The sequence below is a fragment of the Malurus melanocephalus genome, unplaced genomic scaffold, assembly GCF_030028575.1.
Source record: "Malurus melanocephalus ecotype Western Australia unplaced genomic scaffold, MMel_1.1 scaffold_226, whole genome shotgun sequence".
NCBI classification, from domain to species: Eukaryota; Metazoa; Chordata; class Aves; order Passeriformes; family Maluridae; genus Malurus; species Malurus melanocephalus.
The window spans coordinates 1,147,468-1,169,006 of NW_026623458.1; the positions used below are offsets into that span (position 1 = coordinate 1,147,468).

Genomic DNA, 21,539 nt, shown 5'->3' on the forward strand with positions numbered 1-21,539 from the left:
GGTTTGGGGTTTTTCTCTCTCCTTGTGCTGATGGTGGAATGGGTTTTCCAAGCTCCCATCTGAATGCCTGCTTATTTCCTGTACCTAAAGCTTTTCTCTGTAGGGCAATTTGGAGAACAATGGGGAGCAATGATTTCAAACAGTGGGGGGGAAAAGTGGGCTATATGTCAGCAGCAGTTTCATAACTGATGGAAACGAGTATGGCAGCACTTGGCCCTGGGAAGATGCTCAATCTTTTTTCATCAGGTACAAATGAGGCAGTGCAAAGGAGGAGGAGGAGGATTCTATTAAAATGAGAGGGGGGAGGAATTYGATGGTGTGACTTGGGCTGGAGGCACTCACACAATCTGTCCTGCTTTGTTTAATCAGTACAGGTCAGAGATTTGATTATGATGTGCTTCATATTAGAGCAATTTTAGGAAATTTTTAGTATGATGTCTTCCTTACATGTGCAAGGTCACCTGCTTTGTTAGAATCCCTGCCTGACCTCTGGGAGGGGGATGCCTGGAAAGAGCAGTGAGCTGCCAAGGGGCTGCTGCTGTGAGCATTCAAGCTAAGCTCCAGTTGACATTTGCAGTTGTAGACAACAAGAGCTTTTGCCAAACCTGACCTGAACGTTGGCCGTGACTGGAGAATTGCACCTGGTCAAGTTACAGTGCAAAAATTTGCACGGTGCTACTGTTAAGCAGTTGAGCCTTGTGGGCTCTATTTAGGGTCTGCACCTATGAAGCAACTGAAATAACATGTTGGGTATGGTGCAAAGTCCTCCTCTCTGGTGCTTGAATTTAGACTTGGATTTTATTCCGTTTTTTTGACCAGGATCTCAGCTGTTCACAAAGGGGCAAAGCAGGGCTCGTGATAGAGGTTCTGATAGTGGACACAGGGCTCCATCTGACCTTGSGATTGTCCTTAGATCTGCACCAGGAGGTTTCTAATACAGCTGAGGAGAAAGAACACACATCTCCCCCACTTWTGTTGCATATTTCCCCCTCTGGTCTAAGTGGATAATAGAATAAAATGGGAGTTGCCCTTGGGTAACCTCCAGCACGCAGAATTCTCCTTTGCTGGCATAGATTTCTGAATGGATTTATAAATGCTGCATGAAGGCCACCCCTGCTGAAGGTGCTCACTGAGCCCAGCCAGGGATGAATCTGCATTTAACCCTTTTGGGAGCCTTGCCTGTTCCTCCTGTGAGATGGCCATCCCTGTCCCTCTTTGTCCCAGCTCTGAGGAGCACGCCAGGACCCTTCAGAAGGGTTTCTGTGAACTGCACGCTCTGGCATTCTCCTGTTCCAGGCACTCCAGGGATAATAAATAGCAGTGGTCATAAATAAAAGCAGATGCTATAGGCTGAAGTTTGTGTGTGACACATTTTCCGATGCGCACACGTTCTAGCACATGAAGTTCCCTCTCTCTGCATGCATGGTTTAATTTCTTCTCTGATACCTCTCCAGAGTACTCGTTCTGTGGCAGGGAACTGGGGTGCTTGGGCACAGGAGGGAGGCAAAGCAGCTTTCTGCAGACATGGGTGTGGGCAGATGCACCTGTAAGCTGAAAAACTTGTCAGGCAAACAAGTGATCCGAGAAAGAAATTCAGGATCCAGTCTTCCTTACTCCAACATCAATGCTTCTGCCTCCACGTTTCAGTGAGACTGGAGGAAATGTCTGGRTTTCAGTCTGGCTGTTTCTGCCTGATTTATACTGTTTTTTGGGCCTTCCCAGTGTTCTGCTTTCTCCAAGCACAGTAGAAAGTGGTATTTAACAAAACAAAACTTCTTTAAAGTTTAGCTTCATAATTCAGTATTGCCCTGGTYAGGGGTTTGCACAAAAGAGCTTTCAAGCGAAGAGAAATCTTCCAGGGTTATTATCAGTTTGTGGAGCATGGMAGAAGTTTGAAAATCCTTTAATCTCATGAGGTGAGGACCTCCCTAGCTGTAGCCCCAGGTTGTGTGTGCARTGCTGGGTGATAGCAGCAAGTACAGCGTAATACAAGTGTCATACAGTGCCTTGTGTTTCAGTGAGGTCCTGGGCTGTGGGGGGTGTGTGTGGGAGTAGGAACATGCTTGTAGTGCTTTAGGGCTTGAACTGGTTCCATAGGAGCCAGCTGGGGTGTACCTACAGGATAAAGCTGGGGTGTGCAGCTGCAGAATGCTCTGGTTGGAGTTGAACAGGGTACAAACCTATTCAGTACCATCAAATGTGTACATCTACTAAATTCAATTTGTTCACCGCTCTTGACTTCCTCTCACTTGAGCTGCAGAAGAAAACTGTGCTGGTTTGGGCCACAAAGCCCCTCTGTGGTCTCTCCCACCTTTGCCCATTCTGATGGGATTCTGATTCTGCCCCACACCTACTGAAGTGGAATGTTTTGTTTCAGATCTAGGGGAGAATATTCCATTAAGCAAAACTGATTTTGCTTGAACTAGTGAGCCTGTTTTCAGGARAAACCTTCAGTTTTATCAGCTTTTGAAGCTTCAGTGTTCAGCATTAAAGCCAAACCCAGAAATTCAATGAACTAGATGGATTTGGTCTTTAACAGCAAGAAGAAACTGACAAGACAGAAAGAAATAAATGTCATGTTTTTAATGCTGATTTGAACAGCCTCATGTAGAGAAGACAAAGCACCAAAGATTGAGTCTCTCTCAGCAAAGCCTAACAGCACTGGCTGTCCAGACCCACCTTGTTTTCAGTATTCATCGTTGAAGGGATACTCTGGATGGTCACTCCACCTGTGGAGAGGTCAGATGGGACAGGTCAGCTCTTTGGCTGAAGCAGGATATCAAATCAAGATATATTATTATCCCATGCCCAGAAAATCTCCTCCTTGCAATACAATCAAGGCTTTCATGGAAGGCTGTTCTACTTATTCAGAAGCTGTCAGCTCTGAATAACTTGTTCAATTAAGGAGAGGACTGTGAAGGATCATTTTCCAGGCCTACAGATTAAGGAGAGCTGGGGAAAACCAACAAGAGTTTGGATGTCAGGTATTCTCACTCTAACTCAGGTTAGTAGAAGTGTTTTAGGAAAGGGGGATGACTTCACCATCGTGGAAGGGGAAGAGGTCTTTGTTGAGYTGTCTAGAAAGACCCCTAGAATTAAGGGCTGTATGTGAAGGTGAAGTGGAGCCAGCAGGCTAYTCTGCTTTGCCTTGTGCCCTTAGAGCTGGGGTCAGCAGGTCTGGGATGGTGCTTTCCCCAAAAATCTGCCTCACCTAACTGGGTCTGGCTGTCCTCGAGCTCAGCCTACGTGCAGGTGYTCTGCCAGCAYCCACAGTGGCACAGAATTTACAAATAAACTTTGGGGTGACCCAGTTCAGGGGAAAAAGGGATGCTCATGGGTGCATCCAAACAAAGGTGGAGATATTTCAGGCTTTGTTTTAGAAACTGCATGTTCTGGGAAGATGCACATTGCAGGATCRTTATAAAAGGCAGGAAGAAAATTTCCAGGGTCAGTTTTGGGTGAAAAAAATAACAGTGCTCTTGCCCATTATTGGCAGACTTGGGAGAGAGGGTAGCTGCCTTCTCTTGTGGGTTTCCTTGTTTGTTTGAAAAGGTGATGCTAAATCACAAGCCCTGGCTTGACGAACACTTTCCATTTGCTAAATGCAAAATTTCTGAAGAGCATTCTCAGGTGCACCATGGCAGCTGGCTGCCTTGCCTTACAGCAGAGCACAACAAATACTGGCATTTMTCCAGCTGTGAATCCTTCCAGTCTGGAAAGGATACGTTTCACAATATTGTAGGTAACTGACTGGAAGGCATCAAACATTTTGAATTGGTTGTGTCAAAATATTTCATTCCGATATTCAGCCAAGCTCAAGTGTTTACAYATGAACAGATTGAGTTTGTTGGGGAAAAAAAMCCCMAAAAACAAAACRAGGCTTGTTTGACTTCRGTATAATTTGACARTGTCTGAGTTGCCAGTGTCATAATCTCTACTTTTCATCTGTAGAGCATGCTTGCTAATCAGATCTCACATATGCAAAAATCTGAGTCTTTGAGTGAAAGTGATTCACTTGGAGGAGTCAGTGCAGCTTGGAATGAGTGGTGAGGGAAAACATCCCTAGCAGAGAATGAGAGCATCAGATAAACTGAGCTGATAGATTAATGTGAAACTCACCCTACACAGTGCTTCTAGATTTCTCCAAGAGGAGAAGAAACCATTTCAGATTAATATTTCCTGAAGTACTCATATTTTTATAAAACCTCAGATGTTTAACTTGCTAATTCATTCCACTGATTTGCATTATCCTGCTTGTATGGACTTACACCATCAGAACAACCGCTTTGCACCCTTTTGGTATCTGATAATTGGGAGAACCAGAGAAAAGCTGGATCTCCCCATTCCTGCTGACATTTGCATCACAGCAGCCAAAGGTTTTGCACAAAGTTGGCTAACCAAAAATCTTCCTGTATCGTGGCTTSACTTTTTCAGATAAAATTGCTGGATGGAATGAGAAATGTGTTTAGGATTGTAATTTGTCTGATTCCAGACACTTCAGTGAGGTAACACAGAAGGCATATGTATCTGTAGATATAAATCTATATATCCTTATAAATCTATATGCTCCTCACATGGCAATATCGTTTTTCTGATAAGGCTTTTTCTCATAACTGAGATCAGACTGTCCTTAAACATTTTTCCCCAAACACAGAGCTCCTGTGAAAATTAGTTACCAATGTCCATCCTATGCATCCTGTTTTCCTTACCCTTGGTGGCCTCCTGTGACCRAATTCAGTCTAATAAAGCAAAGCATTTTAGTTTTTTAGTTAAATTTATTCATTTTTAATAAATTCAATTTATTAGTTTTTTAGATTGGTGGCTTAGAAAGTTCTCCTCCTGTGGGCATTTGCAGCCTTTAACTTGGCTTCTGGGAAAGGCTCTCGCATTTGCACCAAGGTTGCATTCCGTGTATACCACTTTTTAAATTTTAAGTGATGCTATAACTCAATTTTTCTGCATAAAACCAAGCTGTTTCAGATACCAAAACACACTTAAGAATCTCCCAGCCCATTTGTGAGAAGCCTTCTGGAACTAAGTACTGCTAATTGATGGAAGGCCATTCCAAATTTTAAGAAGCTAAAGCTTTGGAGCACCTGGCTGAGCTTAAATGTGAAAAATGAACTCCATTATGATGCTTTTAACTGAATCCATATTTCCTATCATATTCATGCAGCAGACTAAGTGGTTTGTTTGTTTCTTTGCAACATTTCCCTGAATCTTTTGAGCAATGGTCAACATTTTAGAGTGCTRTTGATGCCGTTACAAATGCTTTTCATTTCATGCTGCAGTTTGGCAGCACGCAGGTAATCCAAGGTAAAAAGAGAAATGCATGGAAATTAATCTCCAGCATTCAGCTACATATTGAGTGCCCTGAAAAAGGGGAAAACAAAGTTTGGCCATAAACTGTAGATGCTTTTGAGCTGAAGGAAAAACAAACARCCTCATCCTCTGGAAGAGAGAGGGTGTTGGGTCAGCCTGAGCCTTCTGGGATAACACAGCCTTTTGGGTGAAGCAAAACTATTAGGTGGAAAGCTTCAGATAACAAGCATCAAGAGATCAAGCCTCATTAGTTCCCAGAAGAGATAATTAGGGAGTGGTTTAGCAGCCAGACAAGCTGTGTGTTTTTCTGTTTTCCTTAGAAGAAGGTACAACTCAATTTTATTAGAATTTCAGCTCCAATATCCACGCTGCTGGACAGGGACGATGCCTTATCAGTGTCTGAGAGCACTATTACCACGTAGCTGAAGGAATTTGAGGAAATGGGGTAGAGGTGGAATAGCCAGATACACTCAATTTCTGCTTGAAATTGGGCTTTGGGCACCTGAGCTGTAGGTAAGTATTGTACACTTATTTTTGCAATGGGCTTGGGAGCATATTCGGGCTGCATTTAAAAACCTCTCATATTTAAAATATTAAAATATATTTACTTTAAAATAGGGCTGTTAATGCAGAAGTTAAGAAAAGGAAATGGTTTTTTTGGGGTTTTTTTTTTTGTTTGTTTTTTGGGTTTTTTTTTTTAATTCTCTGAAAGGACAGTAATACTCTGTGAGGATCTGGGATTTCTCCTGTACTTACATTAACAGTTCCACATAACGAACATTTTTGTTCAGGGCTTCAATCTCTTTCATCTCTTTCTCAGTGAGGGAGAAGTCGAAGATCTAATGGAAAGAGATGTTAGAAATCAGTGAGCATTTCCTGTCGTAATCATATGTTCCAGACTCCAGAAGCACARTCCCTCCTTCTCTCTGTATCTCTCCCACAAAGACTTTGCTTGCATTTTCAGGAGAGTCTCGAGGACATGAATAAGCTCAGTCACATTTGCCTACGCCCTTTTTGCAAGAAGGGGAAGGTAATCTGGCCATGCTSAGCCTCCAGCTTTGAAAGCMATGCAATTCCAGGGAAAGCAGGGAGCAAGGGGCACAGGAAAAACATTATCCATCTTTCTTTTTTGTGGTTGCTCCCAAGCCAGATGTTTTCTGGTGGTGTGGTTGTGAAYTTTTCTGTCCCACTTGCATGCAGCAACCCTTTCCCTAGCCCAGCTGGGCAGAAAAATCAGAAAATCAATCGTTCTGGAGCTTCTGCAGCCTCGGGAGTTGCTTCATCCAATTGTGCTGCTCAGTGCAGCAAACACTGCTCTGGGACACACCACCAGCTGRAGCTTTAGCTGCTCCAGAGGGTTCAAAGACACCAAAATTTCCTCCACGTGTTGCTCTGTTATTGTCATATCTTGTCACCGTTTAGTGGTGGGGACAAAAAAGCATCAAATGTGGCAAAGTTTTGGTCAAGTTCTGTATGTCTACAGAAAAAAACATGGGAAAATTCCCTTCTGTAGGGGCTAAAGCCATGMAAGTGGATTCCTTCATGTACTGCTAGGATATGAATTTACCTGGAAATTCTCTTTGATGCGCTGTGCATTGAAACTTTTTGGGATSACCACCACCCCTCGCTGGACGTTGAAGCGCAGAGCGATCTGCGCCGCRGTCTTGTTGTACTTCTTGCCAATGGCGTTCAGCACAGGATCCTTCAGCAAAGGAGGTGAGGACACATTTACCCTGGAGGAAAGAAACAAMAAAAAGCCTCATCTTCAATGTCAAAACACAGGGACATCTACCTGTGTGTGGACAGAGCACTGCACCTTTTGACAAGCAGGGTGAAAGACGGGAGAAAAAGGTTGGCGGCTTGTCAAAGACAACTTCCTGTGTGATGTCCTAACTCTGACTTAGTTTCTCCTTTCTCACACATTCCCAGTTCTGAACACTTGCCTTCTGTCAGGGAAGACCTAAGGCAACCTCTTCTGCAGGCACCTGGTGTTCTTTGGTGCAGGAGTGCTGAAAGTTTACACTCRCAGCAGCAATATTTAGACACCAATGCTCAAAATTGCTTTAAAAAATGGGGGCAAAGGTATTTTACACAGAGGTTCAGCAGTGGGGAGTGATGTTTCCCTGGATTTTGTCCTTCCATTATAAAGTACCATGGTGACTTACCAAGATTCATCTCTTGAGGTTCCCAGCGGGCTGTACCCAACAATAACGATGTCGTGTTTCCTGCAGAACTCGAGGAGTTTGGGTTGGGTGAAGTAGGGATGGCATTCCACCTGCGAGAGCGACGTGGAAAGAATGGTTAATCATCAGGATCAGATACAGAAGCAGGAGATATCCCAATATTTGTGAGAGCTACACACTGGGTGATGCTTTCAGGAAAGGATATGTGTAAATTAGGAAATAGGGAGATTTAATCCGTGGTTATTATTCTAGCTGTACAATACAAGGTGATTAAATTTTTTGTTGTTAATTTTTTGTTGTTAATTTTTTTTTGTATATTTGCAGAATATATTCAAATATATATATGCAGAATATTTTGGTATATTTGCAGAATAACCTCTGCAATTGTAATTTGGCTGCAGTGAACTTTTATCAGCCCCCAGGGGAAAGGTGGCAATAAGTGGGGGTGATGGAGGTGAGGGAAGCTCTCTAGACGAGCAGGCTGAGAATTCAACCCCTCTCATGTGGGTCAGTCCTCCATTTCTCTGCCTCTTGCATTCAGGATGACTAATCTGATCCTGTTTCCAGGGAAGTGTTGGCATAAATCGTCCCAGTTAGAAAGGTGAGGGGGAGATTTACAAAAACTGAGATTATGGCTTTGYTGTGAGCTCTGCCCTCCCACACTGCAAACCCCATTCCCTCACAGGCAYGGATTTTCTGGCTGTGATCTCAGTGTCTAAAAGGTGACAGAGCCACCACTGTTTGCAGTGGTTGCTGTCTGGCAAGTCTGAAGCTCTCTGGCACATCTCTGCTTGCTGGCCAGCTGCCCTAAACTGGGCTCARTCTCTTGCCCAGTTTTCCTGGACCTCAGGAAGCATCAGCAATGCTCAGCACGGTCTTATGGCCCTGTCAGAAACAGCAATTGCATTTTGCACCCGCTGGGCATGTTAATACCAGGGAAGGGTGCTAGAATTTCCTCTTTCCTCCAGGCCAAATACAGAATGRAAGCYGTGGCCAGCCTCCCTCCCTGCCCCRTGGCCATTCCAGCCCTCCAGGCCACACGCTGGGGGCGGAAAGTTGGTCCGGTCGTCCCTGGCCCCTTCTCTGTTACTGCTAATGTGRATGTTTGCTTGTGCCAGACGAGTCAGAAGAGCTTCCCAGTGATTTCTAGGAAAGGTGGTGGCCTGCCAAGTGCCAGAGCCAAAGGTACTGGGCACTCAGATGGGTCGCTGCCACTTGTCGCCTTATCAGAGCCCCGCTGCTGTAATTCAACTCGGATGTGCCTGTCATCTTCATGGGATTGTACAGCTCTGGCCAGCCACTGAACGGGGCCTCCTTTAATTGTTTTCTCAATCTCTTACAAATACCTTGCGAGAAAAATGCAAGAGAGCAAGTACAGGAAATTCAGGAGCTGCTTCTAATGGCTTTTATACCTGAGAAGATTAGAGTGACTGCGTATCTGTAGGGTTGGGTTGGTGTCAGCTGAGGTAGACATGGCTTCGTTGAGGACTGGCTAGCTCTGAATGGTTTTCTTGGGAATTTTTGGACTTGAGGGAAGGCACATGGCAGAGAGATCTAAGATCTTTGTTGACTCAACACTCAACCTTGTTACAGAGTTTTGGCACAGAGGCACCAGTTTTACAGTCCTGGAGCAGGAGCCGAGGAAAGTGATCGCTCCAAAGCCTTCAAATATTGATCTTTAGCCTAGATAGGAAGAGTAACATTTTCGGGGTAGGAATGGAAGCTTGGAGGGCAGCATGGGTGGCAAAGCACCCATCACCTCTGCTTGCCTGGTRGCTCAGGGGGTGTGTTTGCCTCTGCTTTGCCCACGGGGCAGTGGCGCCGCGGCGGGCGCTGCCCTTGGCTCGCGGTCGTACCTGGTTGCTGACAGGTTTGTACTTCAGCCCTGGCTTGTTCATGATCATCTCCAGTTGCCTGCGGTTGAAATTGGATACGCCAATAGACTTTGCCAAGCCTGCATCTTTGCATGCCTCCAGAGCCTGCGGAGAAAGCAAAGGTAAGAAGAGTTCCACATGTTGGCGTGAGTTCTTGGAGCAGGCATTTCAGAGAGAGGTGGAAGGCAGATCTTTATTGAGTCTGCAGAAAACTCTTCATGTGTTTATCCATGAGGGCTGGTGCTGTCCAGACAAACCCAACTGTTCCTGTGCTGACCTGCTGTCCAGACCAAACCCTAAWGGTTTTATACCTCCCGTGAGGGTGGAATTTGTCTGGAGAGCAGAAAGATTTAAGCCCAAGATATAGAGACTTAAGTGCTGAGCATCTGCTTTCAAAGAGTTTTGCTTATTTTGTGCTGCTTTAGCAGTGCCTCAAAGCTGGAAGAGGAACAAAACAGATTGCTTTCCTGATAAGTCAATTCACTCCTTTGGGTTGTAAGACAGTTTTTCATATGAAGCCTCTATTCAGTGACATCCCCTAAAAATACCTGGCAAGGCACATCACAAAACCTGCACAGAAAATATCATGGAAGTATAAAGCAGGGAAAAAAAAAAAAAAAAGAAGGTGGATGGGAGAGAGGCAGTCTAAATATTTTGCAGTTTGGACAAATCCTCATAGGTGAGAAACTCTTATAAACACTGGATATGAAAATGTTCMCTGGTCTTATTAGCATCATCTGCTGGGTGGTTAAGGACAAAAGGGTGTCCTTTCCAATGGTCTTCCCCTTTTCTCCCCAAAACTCTGCACACAAATAACTCAGTGACTGTTTGAGGCAGAGCAGACCCCACCACGGAGCTGGATGCCCCTGCAGGTTTTGTTATTCTTTCTGTCTGGCAGGAGCTGGAAGCAGGGAGGTAAGAGACACTGTGTGTTCCGTGACCTCTAGTTGCCCTCACATGCCTTCTATCACTCAGTGACAAGTCAGCAAATACAGTCATCTGGATTAATTTTTGCCTGCTAGCACCACACCAAGAGAGTGAAGTTATCTGGGTTGAGTTGAGTTTTAATTTAGATTGATGCTGCCATTTGCAGGCACTCCCCACCACCTTTTTTTTTCTCCTGGCTTGTTGGCTGAAGAGAGTGGCCTGCTATAGGATAACCTTTACATTAACCACCAGCTCAAAGGTAAAAATATAACAGTGTTGGGAGAGCTGTTGCTTTCAGCATTTGATAAACCATCCTGTGAAAAAAAAAAAAAAAAAAGGAATGAACTGCATCAGCCAATGTAAAGTGTAACATAAACACCTAAAGTTGAAGGCCCCCTTCCCCCCAAGACCCTGCATGGCTCAGCTGCCAAGGGAAAGTTCAGCCCCACCTCGGGGTCTCTCCCACTTCAAAATTTCACTCAGAATTCCACCATTCTTTRTGTTTATCTGCTGTCCCTGGAGTAGAGCTAAACTGGGACACGACAATCCAGATCTGGACAGCGCAAGCCGAAGTGGAGCACGTAGTAGCACCTCTTATCTCCCTCGGTGTGAAGTGGGTGTATTTAGTGATGCCATTTCATCAGACATGGTGGGGAAGGAGAGCTGAGCAGCTCTGGCCACAATAGAAAGAGAAATCCATGGCTTKGAGAGGCAGAAATGTGAGGAGATTGCTCATCTCCCTTTCTGCCTCATCCAAGATCCTAAAGCCAAGTGAYGTTAGGCTTTAATGAGACATCTGCCTAAAGGACTGGAGCACATCACAAACAAATGCAGGATGCAAATGCTACTTCCCTCCAAATTTTCTTACCACAAGAATCTCCTGTTCCCATCTGATAGGTAAATTTAGAAGTGAGTGAACTTGTCCTAAWGGCAAGTGATGGCAAGGTCTTGGGCTTTGTTTCTTGGGGTTTTTTTTTTGAGGGGGGTAAGTGTTGATCCTTTTGGGGTTTTTTTTTGGTAGGGTTTTTTTATTGTTTTGGGGTTTTATGGTGAGCTTTAGGGCAAAACCAGGTTTTTTTTCTCTAAAATGAATGTTTTTTTATTGTTTTAAGATGCTCCAGTCCCTTCTTAGGGCTCCAACTTACTGTAAAGATCTGATAAAGGGGAAGAACTGGTAAAAACCTAATGACAAAAGCTCCAAGCACTGAATGCAGAGTGCAGTCTCTGAGAGAAGGAATGTGGATGTCCAATATTTCAACAGTTTTTWATAAAAATAATTAAATGCTAGCAAAAAGAAACATGCTTAAGGACAGAAATAAAATTTACCCATGAAGCCAGTAGAACTTGATCCACTTGCCCTGGCAATATGTTTAGGTTATGTTTATGAAAACCACAAGTAAAAATGAGGATTAGTATCTGTGGGTTTAATGCATATATGAAGGATGTTGWGCTTGCTTACCTCCCAAGTGGCACATAAGTCTGTCTCATGGTAGATAAATTTCCCATTTTCATCTTTTGGGTAGAGTGCATCTCCAGGCTGAAAAGTAAAACCATACTTTTGTGCTTTAAAGAAAAACTTTTCACTCCTTAGAGCAAAGGGTTTTTTTTCACAGACCCTGTTTCTACTCGTAAACAAACAAAAAAAAAAAAAAAATTGAGTAACTTTGTGGAACACCCTGAGTTCAGCAGGTCATTCATGCTGGGCTTACCACATCCTCCAGTGCTAGGTCGTCCTTGGACACACTCCTGAGCTGTCACATGAGAGCACACTCAGGAGTTCCTGGTAGCCTTGTTTCTCAGCAAACTTTTGACCTTTTGTGTTGTGTCATCTGAAAGCCTCATCTCCTTCAGCAGGGCTGGGTTGGGGTTCCAGCCTCTGTTCTCTTCTACTTCTTCCCTCTTTGCTTTTGAGCCTTTCCTTGCCTCCTGCTTGTGTTCTGGGCACCTGGGAACTGGACTAATCTGTGCTCTCCCAACAGCTGCAGGGTCAGAGAGCAGCAAAGGGCATAAATCACCTCTTAAGTGCATTATCCACCTTTCTTTGGGCACTGGAAACTCTTTTTTCCCATCTCCCTGCKCTGTAGGCTTCAGAAATGATTGATGAGCTGATCTCTCACAAGCACAGCTTTCTCTTATTTGCTTGTCATTTCACTGCTGTTGCAGGCAATGCATTAACACCTCCCTTGTGTCTGATCACAATTTCACTTTTGTGTTTTGCTGGGGTTTGGCTTTTCTATTTTTTTTTCTTCTTTTTCTTTTTGAGCAAGAACCCTTCAGCGATGTTTGACATTTGATCTGACTTCAAACTGCTACATTTCAAAGGCCTGGGTACGAGATGTTGACGTGGTAACTCCTTGGGAACATGCAGCTGTGACTAATATGATCAGTAACTATCACCTCCCAAYTCAGGCAAGCTCAAATCCAAGGCATTTAACAGGAAAAGTGAGCCTAAGGAAAACACAGCCTCAGATTTCAGAGGGCCAAGGTCTCAGTTACAGGCACAAGTCCTTCTCCTCTACATGTGCTGATTTTCCTCAGAGAATTCCTCAAAGGGAACTTGGTGCTTTTGTTGCTGGAAAAACAGAATATCTTGACTAGAAAGAGGTAGGTGGCTGTTGGTTTTTTGTTTTTTTTTTTTTTAAATTAGAAGGCAAAATGTTTGCCATCATAACGTGAGGTGGAGAAGCTTTATTTGCAAAACCACCCTGTGGTATTTTGGAACATTCACCCCACGATACCCCAGCACACTTTCCAAGGACTGCAAGTTCAGCATAGATCACTTGGACCTGTTTAAATTCAGGAAATGAGTCTGAATTCAGGACCATTTTAGTCTGTCCTACTTCTAATTCATTAACTTCTTATTCAACTTTTTTTTTTATAGTAGTTAATAGGCAGCAATTACATCAGMTGATCTACCATCCTCACATTTTCCTCTATTTCTATCACTCGTGTTTTAAAAAATGAGCCAAGTCAGGATGATGAACTTCTCTTGACTGGGATGTGGWGTGAACTGTTGTGGATTTCTGCACTGATCAGTTCTTCCTCCTGCCTCCAGAGAACTGTGCAAGGTGTTGAAGTACAGCTGTCTCTGCTCAATGGTCTCCAGGCAAACCTTTCTCTGCTATCTTTTCATGCAAGGGAATTTCTGAATGGCTCTCCAAAAGATAGCAAGCAGCTTTCTGGCCAGTTTGAAACCCAGCAGTTGWTAACCACTGAGAGGAAAAGCCCTGMCCCAATAATGATTGTTTAAAGAAGACAAGCCTGCACATCCCATTGCTTTCATAAAMTGATCTTTGACAAGCAAACTTTCTCAAGAAAGCTGTTTTAGCAACYTGTGACTGTCCTATAAACAGAAAAGCAATAGGAAGTCAAATAGAGAGACTACAGGTTTGTTTTGAGTTATTCTTTTAAAATGACAAGATATTTAGATGGGACTGGTTCAGTGGAGCACTGAAATACCTGCTTTCCTGACAGATCACAGAATCACTCAGCTGGGAGGAATTTAAAGATCAATTAGAGCCCAGGTGGGTGCTTGGTGATGAATCAGTCAACTGAGAAGAGTCCTCTAAAAAACCTGCTGGTGGGGTGAGCTCCCCAGGTGAAGGAGTCTGTTTCTCCTGCTCATCTGCCCATTTTTGAACCATGGAAAAGCAGTTGTGTTCTCTGAAACCATGGTCCTTTTACTCTGCCCAAAGGCCCTGTGACAAATTGCTGGCTGGGCTCTGCATGGACATATTTTTGTTTTCAGAGTAGTGCAGTCAGTTCTGTCTCAAGTACATCACTGGCTCCAGCCAGAAACTGCTTTTGCTGGAAGAATTTTGGGGAGGAAAACACAAATATCTGCAGACTAAAGGGGAGCAGGAGTTTCTCGGAGTTACATCTGCAGACTCCTCATCAAAGGAAAGCATCACAGGCAGGATGGGTGAATTTGTGAGAGGGGGAGCAAAGAAAGGAAATCTGTCACCGCTGCAAGAGGATGGGGTTCTTTTCTTTTTGTTTTTGACATGGAATAATGTATATTTTTCAGGCAGAAAGTGACTTCTCTTTTTCCTCTCCTCTCATGAGAAACATGAATGAATCTCTAGGTCTGCTACTCCTTTAACAAGTCAGGATTGTTGATACAAGCCTCAGGGAGTCAGATGTACATTACTTTAAAGCCAGCTGTCTATATCTTTATATTGTGAGACAATGACCTTCACTATGTGGGAGAATGAACTACTAAAGAACACAAACACAAGAAAAGGGAAACAGGAAATTGCTAGTGGTGGGAAATTTTCAAAAATGCACCCAAAAGGATTCCATACGTGTGACTGTAAAAATAAAATTTTAATATCAGAGTCTGGTTACTCCTATACAGGTCTTAATAGGATATGGCTTCCTCGGGGGAAAAAAAAGGGCTGCAAGTGTAATGTGATAGCCTCACTGGTAAATTGCTTCCTATCTGATAGCAAAATATGATTTTAATAATCAGAGAGCTACCTTCCTTGTGAAAAGGGGCCAGTTTAGAGCACAAACCTCGTTCAGAAACAATTAACCAATTGYCTGACCCTGTTCTCTCTAAGAAGAAGGATTTAATTAGTTCAAAACCACTTAAATGTTTCAAATATCATTCTCCTCATTTCATTTGCCTTCGTGTCATGCGCTTGTAGAGGAAAATTGCAAAGCAAAGGAYAAGGAGCTGTGAAAGCAGAAAGTTTGTGGACTCACAAGAGGGAGGCAGGCAGCTCTGATGTGAGCACAGGTTTTGCCTGCAAGTTGCCCAGGRCCAGCAGCATGAAGGGATATCAGACTTGAACATTTAAGAATGAGCGATGGATAAATCCATGTTTGGCTGTGATCTACTGAAGCTGAGCTCTGCAGTTTCAGAGATTAAGATCACTATTTGCCCAGCAGCTTTAATCTGGGACAGAGCAAGGAAATCACTTTGGTGACTTTTTTCTCTTTCCCTCTCACCCTCCAAACTTTGCCCTTGGCCTGATGCTGCTTTGTGTGACCTCTTTGCTCCAGTGTCTCCCTCCTCGTGGCTCAGAGAGGCTCCAGACACAGATTCTGTTTCAGCTATGGTGATTCTTCAGGTGGGAGCTGCTCTACCCCAGCTGGGAGATCTGTCCTTCCAGCAGAAGGATCCAAGCCACATCAGTCCTGGCCTGTCCTCACATCACCTGTAAACCTCTCTTTGGGTAGGTAGCACACAGAAATGCACSTATGCAGTGTATTTTAAATTTTATCAACCCAAAATGTTATTGTCAGCATAGGCTGGAAGCTGCAATGAACATGCTAGATGGACACCTTGATTCTGGGCAAGTTCATGCACTTTTTCCCCCCAATAAATTTTTCTTTTTACCTTGAAAGCCATTGGCAGCTCAATAATGTAGAGGTCAACRTAGTCCAGCTGCAGGATCTTCAGGGTTTTCTCCAGCGTGGGACGCACCAGCTCGGGGGGGTGGCAGGTATTCCACAGCTGGGGAGACAAGCACAGGTTTTATTTCTGGGGGCCAGGAGGAACAGGGAGCCAGCTGAGACCCCAAACCCTCCCACACTCCTCCCTTTTGTCCTTCTGACAAGCCCATCATGCTCATCAAGAGATCTCACCTTKCCTTCTGCCAGAGCCAGTGCAGGGGTTGAGATGGGAATTCTCACCCAGGACTGGTGAAGTGTTGACCTGGTAAAGCCCTCACAGATTTTTTTATTACAACACAGGTCCTTCTGAGCTGAGTATATGTTGCAAACTCTTGGCCCAATGAAGTTTAGGCAGATTCCTTTTGTTTTCCAAGCACATGCTTTCACTGAGAAACTTTGTTCCCACAAGGAATCTGTGGTTCAGTTTTCTGCTTGAAGGCAGAAGCTGGGRTCATGTGTTAGCTGTGGAACAGCCAAGCACCCAGCACGAAGAGAATCTTTTGGTTTTCTCCTGTGGTTGTGGAGCCCGAGTGACTGCCTGATCTAGGGAAGTTTTTATTATTTCCCAGTCTTCACAGGGATGAGTTTAGCCACTCTAATTCAGGTGTGAATAGTAAATGCACGGTCTTGTCCACCTTTTTAATGCCAACTCCTTCCTTTCAGGGCTGTGCCCCGAGGTTGCCAGGGACTGTGCTGAGCTGCTGAGAGTTCAGACTGTCTCTACCTGAACCTTGCTGATGCAAATCTTTTGCAAGAATCAARCCATAGCGTGGTAATTAGTAACCAAGGGCTCTTTGTAAACTGATGCGAGCTTTGTCTGTTCCAACTGCAGCAGAATTAACACACAATAGAAGGTTTAAAGCGCCATTTGAATGCACACAATGAGTTGGGCTATTTTCTTTTCTTTTTTTTCTTTTTTTCCCAATTACAAAACTAACACATGTGGAGTCATGTTGAGGGTTTTTTTTATCACTTTTGGCTGGAAAAACCTCTTGTTTGCTGGTATGGTCATTGTCTAGTCAGTGCTGCCACCAAAGCCGACAGCCCCTGCATGCAAAGGTGCAGAACGAATTTGTTCTTGAATTGTGATTCACGGAAGAAGATGATGATTACAGGTATTAAAGGGCATAGCCTGGGTAAGTTTCGAGGTATTTTAGATGCTTGGTTTGTTTTTAAACCAGGTTATAGTTATTCCCTGGGATAAAACAATCTGCTCAATTCTGCCAGCAGAGGCAGGGACATGCTGTCTTGAAGTTATGGTGAGAGCAGGGCAGCTGACCCTGCCTTAAGCTGACAAACCAAAACACCTGGAAATTCATGCCAGGCCTTTCTCAACTGCATGTTCCAGGGTGTGAGGAGTTTATGATCAGCAGATGGTGGTAAGAGGCTGAGGTGTAAAGGGAACAAGGTCCTGCTCTCAACAGTTATCAGCTGTTCCACTGGATTTACTGAAAACCTTTGGTCCATCTGTTTTTTAAGCAGTTTACATGTAAAGTGAGCTTAACTTGTATGTAAGCAAGGAAATGACTTTGTTGAACCTTCTTGTTCTGTTTGTTTTGTTATTGTGTTTTAGGAATTTGGTAACCTGAGACATATTGATTAGAAGTAGTTTTTCTGAGTGTCCTTTCTAGCCCAGTTTTATTGAGCTCAACATTTGCCAGTGAATATAATTCCGTTTAAAAAACTGCAGAGATTCTAAAGAAACAGCCTTTAAAAAACAGCAAACATTTGTACTATGTCAGTACATCGATGCCATGGAAACTTGGGAGTTTCATAACTGTTTTCATGATTTGTACAAGTTATTGTATTATCTACCTAAGTAGAACCCATGTAGATGTTTGAGCAGTCAAAGCTGCCAGCTGGCTTTGGCATTTTGGGACACCACATTTCCTGGAAATGTTACTTCTAGTTTAATGAAAGAAATATCCTGGGATGAAAGAGGAGACCAGAAAGGTCTCGCTGCACAAGCCAAGCGAGATGTTGGCAGTTGATATAAAACCTCTAAAATTTCTGGATGCTGAGCTGCTGTGCCTGATCAGGCAGCCAGCAGCGAGAGCCAAGTGCAAGTGCTGATGATTTCAACTGGCAGATGCAGCGCGATCACACCAGGTCACTGTTCCAGCAACGCTGCCACTCAGCAGGGCTGCTCTGCTCAGTCCCTGCTGACGGATCAGCCTTTGCCTGGGGAAAGATCTGTGTGAGGGGATGGAGGCTGAAGTTTGGGAGTTTGTAAACTCTTGGGAGTTTACAGTGCTTCTGATGTCAGTAGAGCATAAAACCGAACTGATTTCTGTGGGGCTTCCAAGGATGGTCTGCTGTATCAACCTGGAAGATGCAGCAGTTGTTATCAATCAGTTACTAATCAATGCCTGAGGTACCTATGGGTGGACTGAGCTTTGCCTGTAGTTTGTAAGATACCTAATTTTGCGAGGTATATTAAACTAAAGCTCCATAAGGTAAGGAAGATCCATTCCCACTCCTGCTGGGAATTTCAGAGCTGCTGTGAAAGTTTGGAGTGAAACCTGTGGATATCCCAGATTGTGACGGCTTGAATTAGTTGCAGAGTATTTTCCACTTCCAACTTTGTGTTCTTTAAAAGTAGAAGATGCTACTTTARAYGCTGCTTTTAGATCTTCTACYAAAAGTAGAAGATGCAGAAATGCTRTAATGGACCRTCACCCTGAGCAGCTGAAGTTTTKTGRAGCACARACRRGAYAMAAGAGTGGGAGAAATCCTTGTGKGTGTCACCTCCTGTGGCTCACAGGRCCTGCAGTTTTGCAGATGACTCCAMGTTTAAGTTGTGATTATMAACTKGGAAAATCATCTGGTRATCAGATCAAGTGCTGATGATGTGCAGATCAGACAACTGAATACAGAAAGGCTTAATAAATAGAGGAAGTTTGGAAATTTTACCAGGAGATGTGCTTCCACAAAGCCTAAAGGTTGATATGGGAAAAACTGCAGGGGAAGCAGTTGGGAAAGTTAAAATACTCCAAATTKTCAGGACATCTGGTTCTAACCTTTTGGCACAACTGGGTGGTTTTGATTTGAAATATTAACGATAATTTGCAGTAATGAAACTATTAAATTGTTGAAATTAAATATTTTCACTGATCCGAATGAACATACTTGGCATGTGAGAGACTGAGAACCTCCCGATAAAGGCAGAAAATTTGAGAACGTGAGACTTCTCAGAATGGCAAGGTTGTTATCAATAGAACCAAGCAGGAAACTTGGAAAAGATCTGCATATTTTGCAGACTGGAAATTGCTGTACTTGGAAATTGGTCTACAGCTGCTGAAAATCCCCTTGGTCTGCAAACTATCCAATCTGAAGCTTAGTTTTCCCAGATCATAGAACTTAACTAAATTGCTCATAGCAAGCCTTTTATCCCATGGGATCTTTCACTCTAGGAACAGCGGTGTTTATTTGCAAGTCTGTTGAGTAATTGTGGATTACGTCTTATTTGGGAAAGCAGAAAGGGAAAATATTAGGCTGACACGTTCAAAGAAGCAGTGCAGGAAGGACTATTTGGGGCCATAAACTCCCTTAGAAACTGGACAGGCACTGTCAGCCTTTACTCTTGTGATGTGCAGCGAGTGAGATCTCATACCTGGGATAATTCATTGTAGCTGTGACAGCTTTTATCAGACACTTCAYTGGACAAGGAATTTCAGTGTTTTAGGAGAAAGTCAGCTCATGGAGTTTATACTTTAAAATACAAAGTGATTACTCCAGCCCCATTGCTCTGGAGCAGGATTGTAGCGACATCTTCTCCCCAAATAAGTTGATTCACCATCCTAGAACTTTTTAATGACAGGTGATACAGTAACCAAGGGTGTAGCTTTGATGAGTAATTTTTCTGGCAGCCCTGCCGCTGTAAGTGCTCGCTGCTCTCCCTTACACAGACATTGGCATGCAAGTTCTTGCTCCCACCCCTTTTGTTGTGCAACCTTGTGGCAAACCTGGGCAGGGAATGGCTCTGACAGAAAATGAATCSTTGGCAGGATGATTGTCCAGATGGGGCTCCGTGTGGCACAGAAACAGCTCAGGCAGCGCTTTAGGCTGAGCGTGGCCATGGCCTTAACCTGCAGAATGGATATTGCATGGTTCCCACAGCTATCAGAGATTTAAACAAAGAGCAACAGCATTTCCCTTGCCTCGCAGCAAATCTGGGTCTCTGCAGCATCATGGCCACGCTGGGAAAGAAAAAYAAAGGATGCTGGGTCTGGAAGGAAGCGTGCCAGATGTCGACTGCTGGTTTTCCTAAGGAAGACCATTCACGGAAATCCTGGATTTTGTGTAAATAATCTGAGTGCAGGTTCTCACCTTGCCACAGTAGAAGATGTCTTCTCTCTTGATCTTCCCCTCGGCAATCTTSTCGCGGATGGCTTGTCCCACTTCGTGCTCGTTGAAGTAGACGAAGGCACCGTCGATGTGGCGGTACCCGGCATCGATGGCAATCTTCACCGCCTCCAGGCAGGAGCCTTTGGGAGTCTGAGGGGAGAAGGAAAAGGATGRAAGTGGTTTCAACCTGCTGCTTGCCTCCCCTTCAGTGACAGACAGTCCCTGAGATTTGTGCTGTAACTCATCCTGTCTGACCATCCCTCCCTTCCCCAAGCAACTTTGCTCTAACTTCAAAAGCGCTGAGCAACTTTTCCTCAAAATTGTTGAGCATGTGGAATCAGACTAGGGGAAAGGCAGCAAAGCAAAAAATTGTGTCTGTGAAAGAGAGAGTGCTCGTGTCCTCAGGAAGTAGAACTGAATGCATTTGATATGGAAATAATTTCAGAATTTCTGATCTCGGGGACAAGGGCTATCCTGCAACAGCCATTTGACAAAAATCCCTTATTCAGTCGGAAGATGAATTTTTTGGTTGAGCAGAGATGGTTGACCACCTGCTGATCAGAGACTGTTTGAATACCTTGAGTTTTTCAGCAGTGCAGGAATTTGGATTTGACTTCTTTCTCCTCAAAAYTGATTTATCTTCAAATCAACTCACCATTGGTGATATAGCAATCTGAAAGTAAGGATTATCTACTGGTATTCCCAGTTCTAGACAGTTCTGCTTTACTGTGTGGTTAAGAACCAGCAGTAACTTTAGAGTATATTTTTATACATTTTACTGCTTCAGTTTAGGATGAGCCCAAGAAACMTCCTAACAAGTGACATTTTTGTACTGTGTGCTGCAGTAAGTTTGCTCACCATTGCCAAAATTCAGAGTAAGCTCGTTTTTTCAGAACACTCATATTTTCCATATTTCCCATTAGCCAATGTGGCAAGCAAAATTACATGTAGGCCAAACCAAGCAAAAAAAAAAGCATAAAAACAGTTACTGAAATTATTTGTCTGGTCACTGGAATTGTACTGAAAACATCTTTTGGTTCCTACACTTTCTATAATGAGAGAGCAGCTCAAAGTGGTGGTGGCCAAGGCACAATTTTCCCATCCTTTTCATGGGCACTGCTCTGCTGTAGCAGGAATATCTGATTCACTTTCARAAAAGCTCAAGTGGGGCAAGTCAAACTGCTCTGCTGTGCTGCTGTCTGTCAACAACAAATGCCATGAGCTGGATTTTGCTATCTGCAAGGGCAGGGCCAGGACCACACTGCTTCTCCTGTGAAGAAAACAGATGCCAGAGACATCTGGAAATGAGGTGGTGCGAAGAGAGGGTGTCAAATTTGTTGGTTTTGCCCATGTCAAGGGAAGAAGCAGGAGTGGCAGTAAGTGTTGGGAAGGTCTATTTTTTTGCCACAGTGGCTGTCCTTTCACGTTTGCCATTGGCTTGGGTGTCCATGAGTTTTTCATGAAACAAAGAACTGGAAGGTGTGAA

The 21,539-nt window shown here is 43.9% G+C and overlaps 1 protein-coding gene across 1 annotated transcript in view; it reads right to left on the reverse strand.

Annotated features, from left to right (window-relative positions):
• Positions 1 to 2,568: 2,568 nt before the first annotated feature.
• AKR1D1 (aldo-keto reductase family 1 member D1) overlaps positions 2,569 to 21,539 on the reverse strand; it is a 33,349-nt gene continuing 14,378 nt past the window's right edge. The window contains exons 2-9 of the mRNA XM_057374476.1: positions 20,036 to 20,203; positions 15,651 to 15,767; positions 11,766 to 11,843; positions 9,362 to 9,484; positions 7,488 to 7,597; positions 6,890 to 7,055; positions 6,079 to 6,161; positions 2,569 to 2,729 (exon numbers count right to left, since the gene is read on the reverse strand). Coding sequence (XP_057230459.1) covers positions 2,687 to 2,729; positions 6,079 to 6,161; positions 6,890 to 7,055; positions 7,488 to 7,597; positions 9,362 to 9,484; positions 11,766 to 11,843; positions 15,651 to 15,767; positions 20,036 to 20,203 — 888 coding nt within the window. The 3' untranslated portion in view covers positions 2,569 to 2,686. The remainder of the gene's footprint in view (positions 2,730 to 6,078; positions 6,162 to 6,889; positions 7,056 to 7,487; positions 7,598 to 9,361; positions 9,485 to 11,765; positions 11,844 to 15,650; positions 15,768 to 20,035; positions 20,204 to 21,539) is intronic.